Genomic DNA, 23,301 nt, shown 5'->3' with positions numbered 1-23,301 from the left:
TCTAAAGATGTCTGTCTTATCCAGATGTCCTTTACAGTGTTTTTCAACCAAACCCTGGCTGAGATCCCATTTTAATGAATGGAATCACACTGCCCAATTAGTCCCTCGGTGCAGGATCAAACAGGGGTCCTTTTGTTTTCCTCTTATACCCCAAAGTTCATAATCTTTCCACACACACCCAAAGGCAGGACAACACTGTGGGTTTTAGCTTCCAGTGTCTTCCAATGTTGACTTCACATCCCCACATTGACTTGGAATGCAAATGTAGCTCCCATTGTGTTTGCCTTACAATGCTTAATTTACATCAGAGACTGGGATAGGTGAATAGACATGCTTTATCTGATAGAAACCATATTTGTCACCACTGACTGGTTACATAGTTTAAAACATATTTTTAGCATGTACATATCTGCATCACAAACAGGAATGAGGAAAAATATTTAGATGAGAATGATGGGGAAAATATTGGCAGGCTGGTCAACATACAACTCTGACACCACCTTAAGTTCCAAATAAAGATGCAAATGCACCTTGTCCATGCAGGATTTATTGTATGGTGAATCAAATGTGAAAGCATGGAATTTATCTGACAGGCTGGAGTGAATGCACACCACCAAATATGCAATCTTCAGTGTAATAAGAAACTTGAGCTTGCAAAATCTAAAGGCTGAAAAGAGGCTTTCATCCAATTAGTAATATCCCAAGAATTATACCTCTTAATTAGATTTTCAAATACATCATATCCCTAATAAAGACTAAGCAGAAATCAGCTTTCCTTCTACAGGTTTGTGAAAAGCTGAAAATACAGTTAAGAAGACTTTTAGGCATCTATTTTCTCATCTTTGTGTGTGGAGCTTACACAATAAATCCTATTAACACTGAGGTAAGTTACAGGCATAAATCCTCTATACTTCAGTGGAGAGAATAGATCCCTTGCTGTTAAAAAAGATCAGACTGTGAGCAACAGAGAAGACATTCAAGCAGTTTTTATGTGAGGTAGGTGAAAGTATCTGTTAGGTGCTGGATTTATGGCACAGAAGTCAGATGGCCTACCTAACTAAAACTTTTAATACGCTATCTGGAAACTTTGGTAGCCAGCATAATTATCAGTGAAAAATGTTTGTGGGAAAGCATTGATAGATTCACTGCACCATCCCTTCCCAATTGTTCTTCCACACATGCCTCTTTCCTTCCTTGTTTTTCTGTACCTTTGTGTCTCCTCTTTCTTTCTCTCCTCTAGTCTATCTCATCGTTTTCATAGAATCATAGAATCATAGAATATCAGGGTTGGAAGGGACCCCAGAAGGTCATCTAGTCCAACCCCTGCTCGAAGCAGGACCAATTCCCAGTTAAATCATCCCAGCCAGGGCTTTGTCAAGCCTGACCTTAAAAACCTCTAAGGAAGGAGATTCTACCACCTCCCTAGGTAACGCATTCCAGTGTTTCACCACCCTCTTAGTGAAAAAGTTTTTCCTAATATCCAATCTAAACCTCCCCCATTGCAACTTGAGACCATTACTCCTCGTTCTGTCATCTGCTACCATTGAGAACAGTCTAGAGCCATCCTCTTTGGAACCCCCTTTCAGGTAGTTGAAAGCAGCTATCAAATCCCCCCTCATTCTTCTCTTCTGCAGACTAAACAATCCCAGCTCCCTCAGCCTCTCCTCATAAGTCATGTGCTCTAGACCCCTAATCATTTTTGTTGCCCTTCGCTGGACTCTCTCCAATTTATCCACATCCTTCTTGTAGTGTGGGGCCCAAAACTGGACACAGTACTCCAGATGAGGCCTCACCAGTGTCGAATAGAGGGGAACGATCACGTCCCTCGATCTGCTCGCTATGCCCCTACTTATACATCCCAAAATGCCATTGGCCTTCTTGGCAACAAGGGCACACTGCTGACTCATATCCAGCTTCTCGTCCACTGTCACCCCTAGGTCCTTTTCCGCAGAACTGCTGCCTAGCCATTCGGTCCCTAGTCTGTAGCGGTGCATTGGATTCTTCCATCCTGACCCTGCACTTATCCTTATTGAACCTCATCAGATTTCTTTTGGCCCAATCCTCCAATTTGTCTAGGTCCTTCTGTATCCTATCCCTCCCCTCCAGCGTATCTACCACTCCTCCCAGTTTAGTATCATCCGCAAATTTGCTGAGAGTGCAATCCACACCATCCTCCAGATCATTTATGTTTTGTTTTGTTTGTCTTATTGCTTTCTCTTCCTTTATGGAAGCATCTCCAAAATTTTGAAAGCTGAGCCCCACCAGTTCCATGAAAAATGAATCCAACAGTGTCACGTTAAAGGCATTACCCATGTTTTAGTATTTAAATTTAATATGATTAAATAGTATTTTAAAATGCTTCCTTTGTCGGCCTTCATAATGTGATACTTCCACTTCCTTCTTGTAAGATTTGAAGAGCAGTGAAATAGTTAATAATCACACCTGACAGGATTATTTGGTGAAAAAATGTTTTGGGGAAACATTTCTTATTTGTCGGAACCAAAACTCTTTTTTTGAAATAGGGCTGGTTTTGACGAATCTCCTGACTCAAAAAAAGTTTCAGAAACAAAGCAAAACAAAAAAGCTTTTGAAAAGTAAGGTTTGTTTTTTGAGTTGAAATGACTTTGTTTTAAAATTTTAGTAAATTTAGACAAAGATTTTAAAAAGTCAAAATCTAAACAAATGTATAGATGTTATTGAAACAAAACATTTTGCTTGACCCAAACCAATTTATATTTTTTAATTATTTTTATTCAGTGAAAAATTAAGATTCTGACGTTTTGTCTCAATTTGAGATGGAGAAAAATTTTTGGTATCTCTATTTTTTACGGGACAGGAAAAACCATTTCCCACCCATATCTATTAATGATGTTGACAGTTAGCATATCACATCGACATCTGAGTTAGCATCCTTTTGAAATTAAGGGAGTGGTTCACATTTGAGGTTAAGAGCTTGAGGTTCTCTGAAACTCAGGTAGACACCACTGCATACATTATATTTGATTCATATTTGGTATTCTTCACAACCATAATATTTTTTTAAAGTGAAAACTGGTATCCAAGGTATAGCTACCACGACGTAGCATACCAGCCCCTACAGTGGTGTTATAAACAAGTACAACTTGAAGGAACCTAGAAGTTGTTCTAAATTGTGTTAGGGACTGAACTGGCCTGGGCCAGACCCAGGATCAGGGAGAAGCAAAAAGGAGATGTAAATCGCTAGTTTGGTGCACTTGGGGACTCAGCCCAGTATCAATAAAAATGTTTAAAGCTCTATAAAATGGTGGTATAAAGATTTTATTGGTTGCGATGACTTCCATAATTCACTCTCAGCTTTGCCACTCATGAGTAATGTGGCCATTCTAAACTCATACTGATAAAATCTTTGTACCACATCATTTTGTATTTTCTACATAGTATATCATGTCATTTGTGATGATTTCTTTTGTGATACTAGAGAGCTGTTTCCAGAGGAAAATGCAGATAGCTTTCCTTTAAATACATCCTGCAGATAGCTTTCCTTTAAATACATCCTGCAAATACTTCCTTTAAAATTTACTTACATAGATTTTTATGTGCTGAAGGCTCCAAATAGCAAGAGTGAGAATATAATTCACCTAATAATTTACTTATTAATTTTATGTATTAGTCCTTAGATTCTAACGATAGCTAGGAAAAATCTAGGATAGATGGATCATTCCTCATATGGGTGTGTTTGGAACTGTACTTGACAGAGTAGTGAAAAGACAAGGATTTCCCAGAGGATTTTCCAATCTAGGGATTCCTCCTTCTAGGCCACGTCCATAGTAAGCACTGTACCCTTCCAGGCCCAGCCATAGTATGTCATAGTTCAGCTTTTTGTCCCAGTGCAACCAGCTAGCTCTGCTGGCTTATGCATTGACGCATCCCTCTCTGCCCCTTTCAGAGCACTGTGCTCCCGGGGAAGTAGGGACAGAATAACCCCGGCATCTCCCACATAGCAGGAGCTGCAAACCTCCCTAACACTTATGCAGGCAGTGCTAAAGTGGGGAAAGTTTCCTTATTACTTACCCTATGACACACCCATGCACCTATATCAAGGGCCAGGCAGAGTCTGGCCCTTTATATGGTGGACAACATTATGAGAAATGACAACATTCTATGAGTGGGAAAGGTTGAGGGATATATGAAAGTGAAAGGAAAGCTGCCCTTTCAAGTCCATTACATTGTCTGCTGGCACTACAACCACCCCATGCGAGGGTGCACATCATGCTGTACTAAGGAATCCAAGTGAAGGTGGACCATAGGGAGTTATATATGTGGCAATTATTTTAGTATAATAGGATTTATTTCAACATATTCTATCAATAACAATTTTTTTGAATAAAAAAATCTATGAAAACCCTGTTCGGTATTCCACTGATCTGATTCTATATGGTTCAGCTCCATGCTCTGGGAGGATGTGGAGGGAGGTTGGTAGCTTTGATATCAATAGCATGGTGCATGCAGAGATGTCTCAGTGGAATGAGAGCCACCAATCTGCAATTTCAGGGAACTAAAATGAAAAAAACATAATTATCCATCTTATCCTTGTTATTTGGGCCATTCAGCTCATAAAATACATATTTTAGTTCTTTTTCCAAAACAAGTCTTTGAGAAGAATGAACACATTGGAGTCAGATTATATCTGTCAGAAGCTATCAAAATATTTTTTTTATTGTACCAAATCCACATAATCTTCCTGAATGCTAACATTTGCATTGGGATCTTTACAAAAGTAGATATATGTATTAAAAACAAGTACTGCCAGAGTTCCCTATTGGCTCCACATCTGAGATAGCTGCAGAAAGTTATTCTAACAAAGGCTTAGGAACAACTAAGGCTTCTGACACAAAAATCAGTTAAGCAATTTATCATGTGACACAGATTGAAAAAGTGTGGAATTCTACAGACAATTCCCCCTTTTCCAAAGCTCTCTCTTTCATAGCTCCATCTACCATTTTATGTATTCCCCATTCAGTTTTTATTTTCTTCTTTAAAAATAAATAACTAAAAAGTAATTCTGCTCTACTTATAAGAAAGCATGTGAAGGTTTTGTTAGGATGGAAAGTAACTCTCAGGGGAAAAAGCTACTTTTTGTAAAAGTGTGAACCCCTGAACGACAAACAGCTGTGATGATAAGATTGTAAGAGATGTGATGAGTTGTTGTGTCCCAATACTATAGGGATCCCAAAGGTGTACTCTTTTCCCTCTCACTTGTAATCTTTAAGAGCAAGATTATTTCTCTTCTCAAGGGCACACAGACTAGATTATTTCTCTTCTCAAGGGCACACAGACTAGTAAAGGAATTTCAGTCCCCTCTTTACTCCCGGTGCAAACTCCCTGCATCGTGGGTCACAGCACAGCAGCGAAAGCAGTCTCCACAGGGCCACTACTCTCCATGTCATGCATCTGGGTGAGGAGTGGGGCGGATGGGAATGGGGAATAACCAGAACTAAGCAACCTGCTGACATGACCCTGAGTGGGGAAGAAACCTGCAACTGGCATGGATGTTGAGCAAATTACTTCCCCTCTGGAGCAGGAAGGAAGGAGAGCATGAAATAAACTGTGATTCTCAGTGTGACTCCCCTGGTACAAAATACAGCGCTCCCTCAGTACAGATATGTGCTCTTTTTATTTAGGGAAGGTTTTTATGTTACCGTCTACCCCAAAGAGAGTGGAACTGATGATTGTTGACTCAGTAAGGGCCAGATTCTGATACCCTACTGCTTTTGGAGTAAGGAACTATTCCTGAATAAGGGTATCAAAACGTGGCCTTACTTCTGGACCGATTAGATTGGTAGAATAAGAATAGGCCTGACTCTCCCCCTGACTTGAATTTAACCCACCACTTAATTTTATTTTACTTTTAAAGCTTCACTTCACTTTCAAAGTGTGCATATGATTTTCCCTTGCCTCGGCACGTCTCATTTCATACTGAAACTAGAAGTGGAAATAGTGAGATACTGTGAGAGACTTTTTGTGGTATTTCTGGGCTGACTGGAAACAAAAAATGTTTATTCTCTTGAGATTTCCAGCCCTGTTTTTCACACTCAGGAGGTTGGATAGTTCAGGTAATCCACACTTTTGGGATCATGTGTGAACTGAACTGTATTTCTAAACCTGTTGAAGCTGATAGAGAAAATAGTAAAAGTGGCAAAGAAAGTGATTGTTCAGGGGAAGAATTTAACAATATAAGAGGAGGTACATTAAAAAGAATGTTAAAAGAATGTTTCTAGGCTACAAAGCCAAGCACTCAAAAGTTAGAAAACCAGAATGTAGACCGGGGTGGGCAAACTGTGGGCCACATCTGGCCTGTCAGACCATTTAATCTGGTCCGCAGCTCCCACCAGGGAGCGGGGTCAGGGGTTTGCCCTCCTCTGGAGCTCCAGCCGGGGAGTGGGGTTGGGGGCTTGCCCCGCAGCACCCAGGAAGCAGCTGGCATGACCCCCCTCCAGGTCCCATGTAGTATGCGGAGGCATGGCCAGGCGGCTCTGCGCATTGCCCCATCCGCAGGCGTCACTCCCGCAGTTCCCATTGGCCGGGAACCATGGCCAGAGGGAGCTGCAGAGGTTGCACCTGTGGACGGGGCAACATGCAGAGCCACCTGGCCGTGCCTCGGAGCCGGATAGGGGACATGCTTCTGGGAGCTGCTTGTGATAAGCACTGCCCGGAGCCTGCACCCCTGAGCCCACCCCCACCCCCCACCCGCGTCCCAACCCCCTACAGCCCTGATCCACCCTCTGAACCCCTCAATCCCAGCCCAGAGCCCCCTCTTGTACCCCAAGGCCCTCATCCCCAGAGCCCGCACCCCCAACCAGAGCCCTCACCCCCCCATACCCCAGCAGCCTGGCCCATCCGTGATGCCCCTCCCACACTCTGAACCGATTGGTCCTATCCCGGAGCACCTTCCTGCACCCCAAACCCGTCATTCACAGCCCCACCCCAGAGCCCTCACTCCCAGCTGGAGCCCTGACACCCCTCCCCCATACCCCAACCCCCTGCCCCAGCCGTGATCCCCCTCCCACCCTCCAAACCCCTCAGTCCCAGCCTGGAGCCCCCTCCTGCACCCCAGAGTCCTCACTCCCCCCCCCACCCCCAGCTGGAGCCCTGACACCCCTCCCCCCATACCCCAACCCCCTGCCCCAGCCCTGATCCCCCTCCCACCCTCCAAACCCCTCAGTCCCAACCTGGAGCCCCCTCCTGCACCCTGAACTCCTAATTTCTGGCCCCACCCCAGAGCCCGCACCCCAGCCGGTGCCCTCACCCCCTCCTGCACCCCTACCCCCAATTTCTTGAGCATTCATGACCCGCCATACAATTTCCATACCCCAATGTGGCCCTCAGGCCAAAAAATTTGCCCACCCTGATGTAGACGGCCCATGCATACTTAATTCTGCCCCCTTATGCATGAGCATTACGTAAGTAAATTTAGGAGCATAAATCTCACTGAAAGTCCGTAGGATTTAGGGTCTGAAGTCAGGTAATTTGGAAATTTTAATCACAATTTAATTACATGATCACATACTATTTTTGCATAGGACCCTGCCTCATTCAGTGAAGAGGATGGACAGTGCTTAGGAAATGAGGCAGACGTTCAATATTTTTATCTTCTTCATTCAGCTAGTGATCCCTGACTTATTTACTGAGTACTGTGCAATGAATGCAGAATTATTCATTTCCTCATGGTGTTTTCCAGGGCGATCCTCACTGTAATATCTGCATGCCTCAAAATTAAAGAATTTATCTTTTACTGAGAGATGAGAGATTTATTATTCTCATTTTACAGATGGGGAAACTGAAACAAAAAGACTTGCCTGAGGCCACAGTAAAAAAGTGACAAAGCTGAGATTAGAATTCAGGAGTACCCGATTCCCGACCCTGTGTTCATTCCTCCAGACCACTGCTAGAGTTGCTGAGCAGCTACAGTTCCCATAAAACAGGGGATGTGTGGGGAAAATATAGTATCCAATTGTATAAATAAAGGCTGTATCTTAATGTTTACACACAAGGGGGCTGAATTACAGGCAATTGTAGAGCTGGCATTTCCTAACTTTTGAGTGCTTGACCTTCCAACCTTAAAATTATTTTAACTTTTTTTTAATGTAATGTCCTAGATTTTTTTTTATTTTTAATGGAAAAAAGTACAAACAAATTCTATCGTGAATAACTGTAACTCCCCCCTCATCAAGTTTGGCTGTGTTATAAACTTTTGAAATTCTGTCCAGATGTATGCTTCTCTGATTGGTTTCAGAGTAGCAGCCGTGTTAGTCTGTATTGTCAAAAAGAAAAGGAGGACTTGTGGCACCTTAGAGACTAACCAATTTATTTGAGCATAAGCTTTCGTGAGCTACAGCTCACTTCATCGGATGCAATGTAGCTCACAAAAGCTTATGCTCAAATAAATTGGTTAGTCTCTAAGGTGCCACAAGTACTCCACTTCTCTGATTGTGCATCATCAACACGGGTTGAGCCCTGACCCTTCAGCAGTGCAGTAGAGCTTAAGCTAACTACACTGGTTATCAGCATGATAAGACTGATACTCAGGGGCAGGGAGAGAGTGAGGGTGTGGACTGCTCGGGTTATTTTGCTGGGTCTGGGAGGCTGTCCGTTTCCAGGGTTTCCACTGCATTGTGGGCGGCTGCTGCTGCTGCTTTGGCGGTGATGTAGATGCAGCCTTTTAGAATGCTTATGTTCAGTTATTATTTTGGCAGGCTGCCAAAATTTACCTGAGGAACACAAGTAAGAGATGGGAAATAACAATTTAATAATTTTATAACTCAGCAAAACCTAGAGAGAATGTCATGTGACAAAGAAAAGGCATGTCTACGGTCCTATGGATTTCTCTTTGCTGACCTGAAAAGCCCTGCTATAAACATTAGAAATGCTGGCGCACCTAAAAAAAGTTGCAAGTATCTGTAATGGGAAGGGTTAAGCAATTGAAGTATAGGTGTAACTACGAGCTCCCCTATAATAAAATAGATTTGGTGCCTTCCTAAAGGTTAAGAAGTGTATCTCTTTGCATTCCTCCGTTGCTTTTCAATCAGTGTTTTTCAACAGCAATATTAAGTTTGGAAAGTAGTCTAATGATTGGTCATTGGAAGGTAAGTCCACATTCAAAGTTATTCTATTTTTCAAAACTTGCTGAGACAATCTGATCTTAAATGGTGATGTAACTCACCTAGAAACATCTATGTCAGTATATTAGAAATGAAAGCTCATTGTTACTATAATTGTTGCTAACTGTATTTAAATATTGTCAGATATCTAATATTGCTCTTGCTTCTACGTCTCGTTAAACCTGACTAGCTAATATTAGTTATTATTGGGCCAGAATGTCACCTGGTGTAAACTGGCATATTTCACTGACTGGAAACTACATCAATTTACATCAACCAGCGATCTGCCCCTTTATGTCAACAAAAAGTTAATGTAGGTCTGATTCCCCTCTCCACTACACCAATTTCCAACAGTGTACTTTTGTTGAAATTAATGGTGTGAAACTAGTGTAAGAGAATATTGAATCAGGCCCATATTTTCTACTGCTGCTATTGCAAAAGAAATGGGTCCCAATTCCACACCTGGAATTAGTCACATGCAGGAGTGGCTCTTACTGATATGGAAAGTCCAAATTCTGACATTGCATTTGGATATGAAGAAAAGTTGTATTAGTCACAAAACGCACAAAAGTCACAGACTGGATTATTCCAAGGGGAGAAATGACTATGACTTTAAAAAAATTAGACCTCAGAGGAAATACAAAGAAATGTTAGTGAGAACATACCCTCTAGCCACCTCTATCGGAAGGAGGTCCTTTCAAGGACAGCAGGGAATAAGCAGCAAAAATATGTGTGGCAGGGAAGGGGGCTGCCCCTCACGCCTGTCCCCCGTCTGTTCTCTCCTTAGCTATTGATAGGGCAAAGGGGGGATGAAAACAGCCTATTTAAGCTAACCCCAGACTTTTCAAAAGAATGTCACTCTCTGGCTAGCTGCCCCATTCTCCCCGCTCTTAATGCTTAGATTAGGAACTGTGCCGCTTCTGATGCCACGGGTCTGACTGATCACCTGTTTACAGGAATCAGGAAGGATTTTTTCCCATTGGCTTGTGTACTTGTAGGGTTTTTTGCCTTTCTTGCAGACTCCCAGAGGCATATTTGGGTTAGAAATAAATAGGATTTGAGGTTTATATTAATGAATGTATCTTTTTGCTAAGATTATCAACTTGTTGCAGCTTGCAATTGGTGTCCAGTGCAGGTAAAGGCTAAAAGGGCCAGCTCTCAGAAGTGAATGAATCCTGGCATTGTGTAGTTGGACTATGTGCTTATGGTGCGAGGAGCCTGAAATCTTTGTGGACTGAGGTTCTCCCACCATCCCAGCCTTGTGGCCTTTGTTACTCCACTCCCACTTACTCGGGGAAGGGAAGAGGTTTCCACAACTGAGCTGAGTCTGTGGGGTAGCTCAGGGAAGCCCTACCCCAAATTACTGTTTGGTTTATGGTTAAATCTCTGTAAACCTGGACTGGAATCAGTCAAATGCCTGGCATGTGAGAGTGGAGGGCAGGCAGTGTGGTGCTCTTCCCCACGGAAAATTAATAAAACTGTGGTATGCCATGTAAACCATCCCGGGTGTGTCAATAAGTGTGTCTGTGTGGAAGGGAGAGTAAATGTGACACTGTTGAGAGGGAGAGAATGAGGTGAGTTATCTAGGTAGGTCTAGTTGTTGGTGACAGGTTCATATATGTACCAGCAACAACAGACCATTTCATAGGATGCCACCTTCAGACATCACAGAAACACAAAGAGAAGAAAAACTAATAGTTCTCCCTAAACCTTATGCAAAACCATTCAAATGCATTTTAAAGCATTAAATAGGCTTACAAGAAGACTACAAAGAAGAAAAGGATCAGTAGACACCTAGATAATCATAGTGTCCACCTAAGATATTTTAATTAATTTTTAAAGAATCACAATTTCAATTTAAAGACGTCTGAGATCATAAATTCTTTATTTTACCACATTCTCACCCATAAAAAAAATGCAAATGCCTTTTCATATTTCTGCATTTGCAAATCCATGATTTCCACTGAAATGTACCTCCAGCCTTAGACGTAACCCACCATTCACTTTTACTTATATTTCATTTATTTAATCTTCAGATTCTGCCTTTGAATACACAAGTTTCCCTTTGACTTCAATGGGAACTGCACAAGCATACCCCCAAGGTAGAATTTGTCTTACTGTGTGTAAATGCTGTGGGTTCTAATGTTCATGAGTAATAAAATGATAAACAGTGATCTTGTGTAAAGTTACCCTAATTTAACACCTAAGTATGACTACGTTCAAAGCTGTAGCTTTATCTTGTGGTACAAAGTTTTATACTTTCATTATCTGAATATCTCTCAAACAAACTCAGTTAATACTGCCATTCACTATCCACTGCTATTTTTCAGAGTGCACAGTATAGATTTGTCATAAAATTCATTGCACTAAGGTCTTCATATATTCCAACCTCATTATCTTCTGCAACCATTTTTCACGATATATGATGATGAAGTAATAAAATGCAAAAACCCTTTATCTAAAACATTTGGAATGTGGTTTTATGTAGCATCTGGGTTCTTCCATGCAATTTTTGATCTGTTTAGAGAAGCTGATTAAATTTAAACATGAAAGAAACAGCAAACTCCTTCTCAAGGAAAATGGCTTCACAACGCTCCAAGTAAAATATATGAAAGTACTTGCAGATACTTTTTAAATGAATTACAATCCCAAAGACAAGGTTTTTACAATACTTATCTGTTTTCCTGTAGATCAGCTATAAGTCTAGATCTCTTTTCCACACTGAGGGTTTATCTACCTAAAGAGTATATGATTACAGTAGCATATATCAAAGATAAAATTACACTCTGTACATACATTACAAAAACATTGTCTGTCAGTGATCATGAAATTAATCAGCACATTCAGCATGGCAAGTAACAGTATTTCCCCTCAAACTTATCTAGTGGGTCATAGCTCTTATACTGTTATTATTACCTGTACAGATTTGTGCTCATCCTGGTGTTGATCAATGGTCTTTTGTGAAGAGGCAGTTTCCCATTTCTCAAATTGTTTCTTTACACTTGCTAAGCCACCAGGTACTGTACAGGTCTCTGATTCCTCTATAGCCTAGTGTAATAGATAAAATAAGTGGTTAATTACCTGATACAGTAAGAACAGATGTTCATGGAAATAATTTTTTTTCATTAGGGAATAGAAATAATTTGTGTTGTGTATTTACTACTTAAATAACCATTGATTTCCAAAATTTGTGTGGCCACTTAGTGATAACTTCCATCCGCATATTCTACAAGCTCTGCTACCTCATTGTTGGTAGATTCTATATTTAACTAGTTAATACAAAATTTTGAAATTTTTTCTTGCTTCTCTGTAAGATACATTTTGATGTCTGATATCTCACTATTGTTAGAACATATTGCAACAATAGCTAGCACACAGAACCCATGAATATTAGTATATATCACAATAATGATAATAATAATAATAATAATTAATAGTATATGTCATAATAAAACAAACCCCAAATAAGGCTGTCAAAAATACTAAACATATAAACATTTAAGACTAGTTGTTAAAACCTCACTGGGTCCCTGTGGGATTACTATCTCATTGAATTATAAAGAATAAAAACACACAAATAATAGACAGTCTATGGAATTCCCTTATCCAGAGCTTCTTCAACACCATTAACTGGTAGTGTAGAAGAGGTGCTGAGAGACAAGCAATAGATCCTGTTATATCTATAAATCCTCTCTTCCAAAACTGATATCCCAGGTCCCAATGGCCTCCTTCATGATGCTAAGGATTAGTCATGTGTATCCAGCAATGTATAATACTGTTTGTATTCACACGGACTATTCAGGCACCAACACAGACAGGCTCAAACCTACAGGAGGTGATAAACTTGGAGAACCGAGCAGTCATAAATTGAGATGCTGGTAGAACTAGAGGGCTAGGTGTAGGCAGGATCTTGTCTCTTCCTCATCCGTAAGATGGAAATACTTCCCTATCTCACGGGGATTTTGTGAGATGCAGTAATGGGAGTATCTTAGAGAGAGGGGTGTAAAGTTATTTCTGTGTTCTCTAGGATCTGGACACACTCTCCAGGGCCGGCTCCAGGGGTTATGGTATGTTACCATACACACTGTAATGAGAGTGTGTATGGTAACACCCATTGTTTCATGTTCTCTGTGTATATAAAATCTCCCCACTGTATTTTCCACTGCATGCGTCCAATGAAGTGAGCTGTAGCTCACGAAAGCTTATGCTCAAATAAATTTGTTAGTCTCTAAGGTGCCACAAGTACTCCTTTTCTTTTATTTATATAGGGTCACTCTATAGCTGGTACTACTGATAGACTATCATGACATTTTATGAAAATTACGCAAGAGCTTATCTTAACTGTATATCAGAAAAGAACAAATCCAGTAGCAAGACAGTTTCTCAAATTAAAATGTGAGTGGATGTTGTATTCAAAGAGCCCATTGCTTAAAATTCATAAATGATGTGTTTTTTACTATTATGCATAATCTAGGGTTCCCGTATGTTTTACTTCTCATTTCTTACTGCAATCAAGCAGGCACTGTTTGTTACATGTTGATCTAAAATATTTTCTTCTCAAGTGTCCAGAAAGTAATAGCTACCTTTTTCCTAGATATTATTTTTCTCTAAATCTTATCTGAGCTTTGCTCTTTCTAAGCTATACTCAGAGGTATTTTAACAGCTATTGTGATAGACTGTATAATAGCTACAGGCATTTCTATTGTATTTTATAGTTTGGGGAAACATTTTTCCCCCATAAATTTCAAGGCCTGAAGGAACCACTGTAATCCTCTAGTCTGACCTCCTATATAACATAGGCCATAGAACTTCCCCAAAATAATTCCTAAAGCAGATCTTTTAGAAAAAACATCCAAGCTTGATTTAAAAATGGTCAGTGATGGAGAACCACCATAACCCTTCATAAATTATTCCAATGGTTAATTTTCTCACCATTATAAGTGTATGCCTTATTTTGTAGCAATGGGATTCACTCATCCAAAGTTCTCCCACAATTTCATAAGGTGCTGAGATAATTGTGTGACACTGTATATACAGATTAGTGCTGCTAAATGACAGCTCAGCAGAGAATAGGACAAATTTATGTCCAGACTAGTTTGTGACACCACTGTAATTTGGGTTACATGACTGCCAGTTAACTTGAGTTAACTCACACCTTTTTCAATGCTCATCTAGACACTCCACAAGCATTTGTTCTAGGACTCCATGAGCCTTGTATAAATCACAAATATTTGTGTCCTATCAACTCTTTTAATGTTAGCATACTTTTCTGGGTCTGGTTGTTACATCAGTGAGACCTCTGTAAAGTGTTTAAGTGAACTTCTCAGGAAGCCTGGGGAAGATAAAAATAGTAAAAGTAGTTTGCCATTTTCTCTGGTTTTTAGTAGGAGGAAATCATTTAGGAAACTTAAAAACATAATCAGAGTTGTTAATTCCTTCCAGATATTTTTAAGGATCATGCAAATAGAGTGCAACATTTAGAATCTCAAGCCCAAAGTATAACAATTCACTTCTATTAAGTAGTATTTTGATCATCTTTCTGTCTGTGCCCTTCTGCAAGGTTTCTGAGGTACTAATGATAAAGGAACAGGCCACTGAAACCAAACATCATGTGCCTTAGTTCCCACCAGCCTCACATTTCAATTCTCTGTTGTTTCTCTTTTTGCTGTTCAGCATTTTACTACATTTTATAAATATATATAAATCGAACTGTGTGTATGCACTAGTTCTCCTGTTCACTGGTCCAGAATCTAGGCTTTTTAGGATTATTCCTTTTTAATCTCCTACCTTACATTCTGAAGAGAACTCTGGGGTGTATTCTACAGTCTTTAATTGAGTAAAAAAATAATATAGTGGCTCTTCTTTGTTGAAATAATGTTCCTTCAGTCACTCAAAGGTCTGTCCTTACCTTCATACCAACAGAAAACTCCTACTGATGCCAAAAAGAGTAACTCACTGGAATCAACAGGAGACCAGACTCATTAATGGACTCCTACACTTATCTCTCACATTTCTGTTTTTACAGTAATTTCAAACTTCATCTCTTTCTTAAATGAGAAATTCTAAGTATCTATTTTCTGGTCCATTAAAGAATGCTGTGTTTTTACTACCCTTACATTTTCTAACATAATCTAAAAGAAAACCACATGATCAAAATACTGTTTCTGAGTATGTTTTCTATTGTCACCATGTGCTTAAGATAAATCTTTAGTTCCATGTGCAATTCAAACCCAGATGCTGCACTCCTTTAGTTTTGAAGTTGTTAAAGTACCTTAATTATTCCACTGTCACCCGATAAGGGGTGTTCCCTAAATGTGGTAACCAAGTTCAAGCCTACTGTCATTTCATTCATGGTTTTAGGAGACCTTGGTACAATTATTACTTAGTTATTTCAATTCTATAGTATTTCTGTAAAATAAATTCCTATTGAATAGAGAGGCACAATAGTAAAACAAAATTAGTCATCAGATTTTTTTTATTTTTATATAATAGATGACTAGTTGTTTTGATAATCTTATTGTAAAACAATGCTCTTTCATTTTTCATTATATGGGAGGTTTTTAAGAACTGGTTAGACAAACATCTGTCAAGGACAGGCTAGGTATACTCGGTCCTACCTCAGTGCAAAGGGCTGGACTAGATGACGTCTCAAGGTCCCTCCCAGTCCTACTTTTTATGATTCTGTATCAGTGTCCAGTTTAACGCTGCAGTAATTTCAAATTCCATAGCCTGAGCAGCCAGAGTTAAGCATTGTTTTGAATACAATTTTATTACTTGCTGACTATAAAAATTGATAATAGTACAGAAACCTGTATTCTTCTAGGATCATAATTGGTTTAGCAGAGTGGCTATGTTGCTAATCTCTCATTTCTATGTTGATTTAAATATTCCTAATAGATTTAATGCATACAAGAGCAAAAAGAAAAACTGTACAGCCAGTGAATTAAAATGATCAAAAGATCCAAAAGATCAGTGTTATGCAAACTCTTATTCGTAAGAGCCTGAAATGAATTGGTAACTTTGCTGCGTAGGTGTTGGTAATTCAGTTTTTAAATTTTGTTCTACATAAAGTAATGTGGGCAAAACGGTGTGACCGCTTTTGTGAATAAGCAAGCAGAATATGGCCCTGTGTAAACAGAAATAGCAAATTATGAAGACAATTATGATGTTAAATAGAAGGTAATATCTTACATTAGCAGAGGAGCTGCTGCGCTCCACTTTGGACACAGCTGCTTGATACATAGCCATTCTTTCCTTCAATGAGACAGAATCCTGGAAATCCACACTATCCCTCCAGTTAGTGCTTTCTTCTGAAAATCCACTTACAGGCTTGTGACCACTAGCAATAGCTAAAAGCAAACACAATATTTTATATTAGGAGGTTTATTTTTATTATTAAGTACCTGCTTTTTAAGGCTGAAAGAAAAGAAAAAATGTCTTCAAAAACAGATTGCAAGAGTTAACAATGTTATCCACTATCTATGGCAATATTACATCAATTCCAACTTATAACGTATGAATTGCAGATAGTAAATTACGGCTCTGAATCAGGCCCAAAGTGCCCAAGCCTTCTCCCAGTGAAATCAATAGGCATTTCAATGGAAACAATGATGTTTCTTATTGAAATCAATATCACTTTTTTTTAAAAACTCTACTCAAATAAAGACTTTTCAACAAAACACATTGTATATTTTTCTTGATAAACTAGCAAAAATATATGGTCACCAGAAAGCTTGAATATATATCCTTTTACACTATAAGCAAAACCACTATAACTCAATACATAAGTTGTAATGGGGCAAAATCTATTCTAATCAATTGGGTTGCAAGAGAGTAACTCGGAGCAGAATTTGTCTCCAGTTTATTCATTTACTATTAATTATTTTGTCTGCACTAGAGTATTAAAACCTCACTGATAATTAACTACTTTAACCTCACTCATAATGAATGCAAAACCAAGTGAGTGTACAGCAGCTGAGCATTGTAGAAGTTTTCACTTAGACTATTACTTTTACTCTGAAAAACTGCGTACAAAATGCAACACCTAAATTGCTGTTACTTCCTCAGTTTACATTGCACCCACAAAGTTGACTCATTTCCATTAAAAATGTGAATTGTCTCATCATAGCCTACTTATTAGCTCTTTCAAGCTCTTCACTTGATATTTCGTCCATATTATCTAAAGCTCTACATTAGATATTAGGTGAAGATATATTCCCTTCAGTAGAAGACAGCTTACTTTGAAATTTTCACCTTAATAACTTTGCAGCTGACCAAAAAAGTCACTTTGATATATTCATATATTAGAACACCCTACAGTAACTGGTTCTTCAAGGTGATGTCATCAGTGGCCTCATCTTCACTGGTTAAAAAAGGTGCGTTTTTTACCTTGGGGTAACTAACATGCCTCATTTCAGAGTAGCAGCTGTGTTAGTCTGTATTTGCAAAAAGAAAAGAAGTACTAGTGGCACCTTAGAGACTAACCAATTTATTTGAGCATAAGCTTTCGTGAGCTACAGCTCACTTCATCTTATGCTCAAATAAATTGGTTAGTCTCTAAGGTGCCACTAGTACTCCTTTTCTTTTAACATGCCTCAGCTATCCCGAGGTAACAATACAGTAAAGACAAGGCACTTTCATTTTACCATGAGGTAAACAAGGCAAAGTCAGCACTATATGTACACCTCCACCTGGGTTGACCTCACCTAGTTTCCCTTGCAGTAAAACTAAAGTGCCTTGTCTTCACTGCACTTTTACCTTGGGGTAGCTCACGCTTGTTAGTTACACTAAGATAAAGAATGCTCCTTTTTAGTAGTGATCCACACTGGCCTTGTCTTCACACTGTAGATAGACGAGCAGTGAGTCATTTGTGTGATGGAACAGCATTGATCAAAACTAAAAGCTAAAAACAATAAGGACTTGCGCCTGTTGGAAGTTTCTGCTTTCTGTACAGTCAGTATGCACCTCTTAGTATTTAAAATGGTTGGATATATACAAAGGTTTTACAGCTTCTCTTCAACTTTATTAGGAATTTGTGCCTGCAGTACCTTACTGACTCTCATTTCTTCCTGTAGTATATCACCAGGGAAGATCTCATGTTCAAAGCAAAATTCCAGGAGGTAGAGAATAGTGCTTGATAGCACACAGTGCTGCTTTGCTATTGCTTCTGTGAACATACTGCAGCCTGACTGCATAAAATAAGCAGAATGGTTCATTTCCCTGACACTTGTAAAGTAGTAATATTTTTCTCAGTGTAAAATCATTGCAATCCTACGCTAGAAACTGTCATGTCATATTGGCAGGTGAAATGTAGAGAACAATTAATTTAATTCGAGAGCAAGTACCAGTACATCTATCTCTTTTATTATTTCTAATTCCACATTTTCCATTATACAAAAACTGCTTTTTGAGAGTCTGTACAAATTAATAGTAAGAGACTCGTTTTAATAATAAATAGGAGTCTTAACATGCTAGCTGCAACTGGCAGTGCCTTTGTGCAAGCCAGCACATCAAAATCGAAAATTTTAACTAGTTTAGAAACTATGGTTAAATTATCCCATGCAGAGTTCTGCTCATGTTCTGAAATTTCAAAACCCCATGAGGGTCAAATTTTACTATCAGATATATTACTATAGATTAGTGGGAACTGCATGTGTGAATATTAGGGCAGAATTTTCCATTGAGTTTTTTTAAGATAATTTTTAAGCAAAAATATTGAAGAAGAGTAGCCTCTAAGCTTGTGAAATATCCAAAGTAAATTTAGGTGAAATAAATAGTTAAAGGAGCTTAGTGAATCAAGTCAACATTCTCCAACAAAATAAATCTACTTAATTTTTCTTTTTGTTTTTAAATATAAAACCACCATTTGAAAACTAGACATAGATTCTAGATTTGGTTATGACACAATACCTTAATGAAGGCAGAATATTCCTGTAAATGGCAAATAAAACTGAAAGTTGCTGTGGAACAAAGTTTTGCTTTTACAATGCAGCTCAGGTACTGAATGTCAAGTCAGAGACAGATAATATGATTAATTGAAGAGAGATTTGCACTCATAATGAAATTTAGGAAATCCAGCCACAGCAGCAGCAAAACAGCTGCAGAAATGGGCTTCCAGTAGAGAGAGAGAGAGAGCATATGGCTTTGTTTACTTTTATCTGGCTGTTGGTGCAGTTCAAGGAAAATCTGGGAAGGTGAAGACCTTCGTATATGAACATGGAGCATGTACGATACTTTCTAGAGCAAGACAAGAGGATAAAGGACTTGTAGGAAACTTTGCTTTGCCACTTAATACTCTCATTTCACTGCCTGCAATTATTTTCATTTAATAAAATCAATTTATGTGCTGTTTATGGGATTTTTTTACTGTCTGACTGTAATAATGGTTTTGTTTTTTCTAAATGATCTTGGAACACTAAAACCCAAATGCTAATCATGGAGATAATCCACAAATTAGTGCTATATAGTCATGGTCATTTCCCTATTTGTCACCCCATTTACCTAATAGTATGACACAACCCTAAACAAACAAACAAACTCTGTGACATGTACAGTTGCTTTGGAGACGCTCACTGTAAAGGAAAATATTTCACATTTTCATATTCTGCAAAAGACGAAAATAGCGTTAGGGCATATGACTCTAAAGAAAGAACCTAGTTCTTCAAATGCAATTAATCTGCAGATTTGAGTAGGACAAGAAGTCTCCCTTGTAACAAAGGATTTGTCTCTAGCTTTTCAAAAGGTATATGAATGCAACCTATTTCTTTCATTGTTGCAGGAGAAGTGATGTTATGTTATATAGAGAAGAAATGTGTATATGTGAAGAGCTTATTTTGTATGGCACACAATAGGAAACGTCCTCCTTCTGAGTGAACTCTTGGGGAACACACCAGCAGGGGGAGACTTTTGTATACCTATCAGAGCAAGATTCTGTGTAAATGGCCAAAAAGGACATTTCATATTCAATTACATTTCCTAGGATTTCCTTTTATTAATTGAAAGTTACCCACACACTTCTTCAGTTATTAAGGAGAGAGAGGGATTCCTTTCTGCTAGTCTTTTTACTATTTATCAGAATATAGTAGAAGAAACACACTTGACATACACATTTACACAAAAGGCCTTCCTTCTAAAATTAAAGCATTGTTTCAGTCCACAAAAGGAAGAACATCTGCTGGACATGGTGGTTATTTTTATTATGATTATTTAAGCCCTATGTTATCTCACTGGCAGCGAGGCATGGTCACCATTTTTTTTTTAAATGCATACAAATACAGAAAGCCAACCTCAAAGGTAACCTAAAAGCTACTGCTACTACTGTGGCAAGGAATGCACCTGAAACTGGAATGTGTAATCCAGGGCCATGAAAGTTAAACCAAAAACATAAACAAAATAAATATACCTTATATTGTGCCCTGAAGACCAGAAAAGCCAGGGCCTGGTGGGACCTCTTTAGGGGTAGAGTCTTAAAAAGACCCTTCACTTAGAAAGTTCTGCCACTATTCCTACATCATTCACTCCTAGGAACTGACAAGACAGATAATGTTAAGTTCTGACTCAGGCAAAATTCCCATTGAAGTCACTGGAAGTTCCCATGGAAGTCACTCAATAATAACTTAAGAACTGGGCCATATGTTCTTAAGCAAAACCAATTATTCTGTTTTGCGCTAGTGTTTGAATGTGTACTCCTGCAAATAAAGCAGACATGAATTCACAACAGGCAAGCAAAAGTAATACCACATATATAGCACTCTACAATTTCAAAGCGCTGTACAAACATTAATCTAATATATGAGCAAAGTAGTATATTGTCATGTGTTAGCCATAACAATATGGTTGTAGTGTGAGTTTATTGCTCACATAATGCTGACTGTCTCAGTTCCTGCATGGGTTGTCCGCTATCACTCAAGTGACAGCATCTGTTTTTTTTCAAAATGCAGGACCTAGTAATCTTCCTCATTTGTTCTACTTCTGCATGTTTTAAATCTTCCTTCCAGACTTTCCATCTAACCCTCACTGAATAGCTGAGTTACATGAACACCAATTTTATGTGAGAAATTAAAAAATGGGAAGTTGAGCAATTTGTGTAATTTTCAGGAAGTTTGGCCTTGCATTGGTTATAATTATGTGTGGATACTGCTCTTAACATGGTAGCTCATGTTAACTACCTCCCACCTATGCTCAGAGATTCATAAGTCATTCATAGGGATGTGCTGAGGGTGGGATTTAGCCCCAAACATACTTCACTTGAGTTGGCATATGAAGCTCCATTGCCCGCATATACGTAACTCAGTAACAGAGAATGTTGAAGCAGGAGTTTGGAGCTCCTTGGAAAAAGCAGCATAAGCATATTAGCACCAAAAATACTTTTGTTGATGTTTTTCCCGTTCCCATCAGGTCATTAAAGGAATTGCATGTGTCTGACAAGATGCCTTAAAAAGACATCTTCATGACAGTTTTCCTTCTTGTAGATAAAGATGAAGAAAATATGATGTGAGCACCTATATTTGACAGTTCAGATCTAATACAATCTCAGTGCCTGGATATTTCACTTGTTCTACTAGGGTTTTTCTGCACTGCACTGGAAAATTTGATTGAATAATGTTGAGTCCCTGTAAATAGGGCACTCAATTCCTCTAGGAAAGGGGGAATTGTAAAGGCCCAAGAATATATATATCTTTTTTTAGTAAAAGTCACTGGAATCTAGCTACTAATCCCCCTACTTGTACTGCAAATAATATCAGAGGATCCCTGAGTCCCTCCACGTCTCCTTTTCCTTGGATAATGTAAGAGTGGGTATATGTACATCAAACCTGCCTTACTTTAAGAAATACATTGTCTGGGGTTACAGAAACAGGTTTCAGATGAGAGAAATTTGGGTCCAAAGTGATGCTCAGTGGCCAGAGACAACAAGTTGTGTTTTTAAAATTCCCTTGTATTTCTTTTGAACTTCTCAAAGATGGCGAGGTAATTGACTTGACCAAACGTCTTTCCCTTTTCCAGGTCTCTGCTGAATTTACTTAGAATTCAAGTACAAGAAACATTTGTCCCTGAGAAAAACATAAACATATACATAAATTAACCTCAGAAAAGTTTACAGTGGCATAAAAGCCTTTAGAACAGATTCCCATAACAATACGCTGTCTGAAACGGTACAAAGCTTTGTTTTCATTGATTTGAACTAAAATGGACTTGTTTAAGGTTTCAGTTACTATATCTCAAGGATGTGAAAAGGTGGTACTGTAAATGTTTAGAGTCTTCATCATTAATGTATAACCAATATGCTTATAATCTTCATCGAAAGAAACTGAGTATGTTGAATATGATGCTGGTAAGTCAAGCAGGTGCTAAAAATGATTTTAGTACTTCTTATCCTTATCATCACTAGTTTGACCAAAATACGTCTTCATCTGAAACATACTGCACCCTTACATAGCTAAGAGAAGTGATAATCATAACAATTAATTGAAATTAGGAGCAGAGTACACAGCTTATTTTCTCCTGTAATGATCAGCTGACTTTATCTAGGGTTGATCTAGTTTTCTTAAAGTTGGTGTTATAATTTCCTCCTTTTCTTTCACTCTCATATGTTAACTCTGCAAGAGCAACATAATCAGACAGAGGAACTACAGGGCAAGGATTTATACTGGTTGAAGCACTCACATTACAAATAGAGAGCGGACAGATTGAAGTATTCAACCGAAGATTAATCCAATCCAAAAGGTATCAGAACCTAATACCATAAAATGCAATACAAGGTGGGAGAGAGAGAAAAGAAGGGACCCTGTGCGTTCCGCTAGCTATTAAAGCTTACTATTCCAGTCATATACTCTCACACTGCTCACATCCTGTCTTACTCATTGTGAGCATGCTTTGCCGTTCAACCTTGTTGTATCAGAACATTTTCTCAGCTAGTTCACCTTCTGTCATAAACATACAGCTAAGGGTAGCATAAAATCCCTCCTTTTCCTGTAATGGGTTAAGAAGCTCAAATAACCTGATTGGCACCTGACCAAAAGGACCAATAAGGGAAGAAGATCCTTTCAGATCTGTGGGGGGAGGTTTTGTTGTGTGGTCTTTTGTTGTTCTCTCCGGAACAAAGAGAGGCCAGGGCAGGAAAAACACATCTCCTAAAACCCTACCTGATCTAAGCATCTAAGATTAC

At 38.8% G+C, this 23,301-nt stretch overlaps 1 protein-coding gene across 1 annotated transcript in view; it reads right to left on the bottom strand.

Annotated features, from left to right (window-relative positions):
• XIRP2 (xin actin binding repeat containing 2) overlaps positions 1–23,301 on the bottom strand; it is a 154,364-nt gene that overhangs the window by 21,885 nt on the left and 109,178 nt on the right. Inside the window, exons 3-4 of the mRNA XM_007056607.4 lie at positions 16,329–16,486; positions 12,054–12,185 (exon numbers count right to left, since the gene is read on the bottom strand). Coding sequence (XP_007056669.3) covers positions 12,054–12,185; positions 16,329–16,486 — 290 coding nt within the window. The remainder of the gene's footprint in view (positions 1–12,053; positions 12,186–16,328; positions 16,487–23,301) is intronic.

Source organism: Chelonia mydas, chromosome 11 (genome assembly GCF_015237465.2).
Source record: "Chelonia mydas isolate rCheMyd1 chromosome 11, rCheMyd1.pri.v2, whole genome shotgun sequence".
Classification (NCBI taxonomy): Eukaryota; Metazoa; Chordata; order Testudines; family Cheloniidae; genus Chelonia; species Chelonia mydas.
This window is presented reverse-complemented; position numbering and strand designations above follow the sequence as displayed.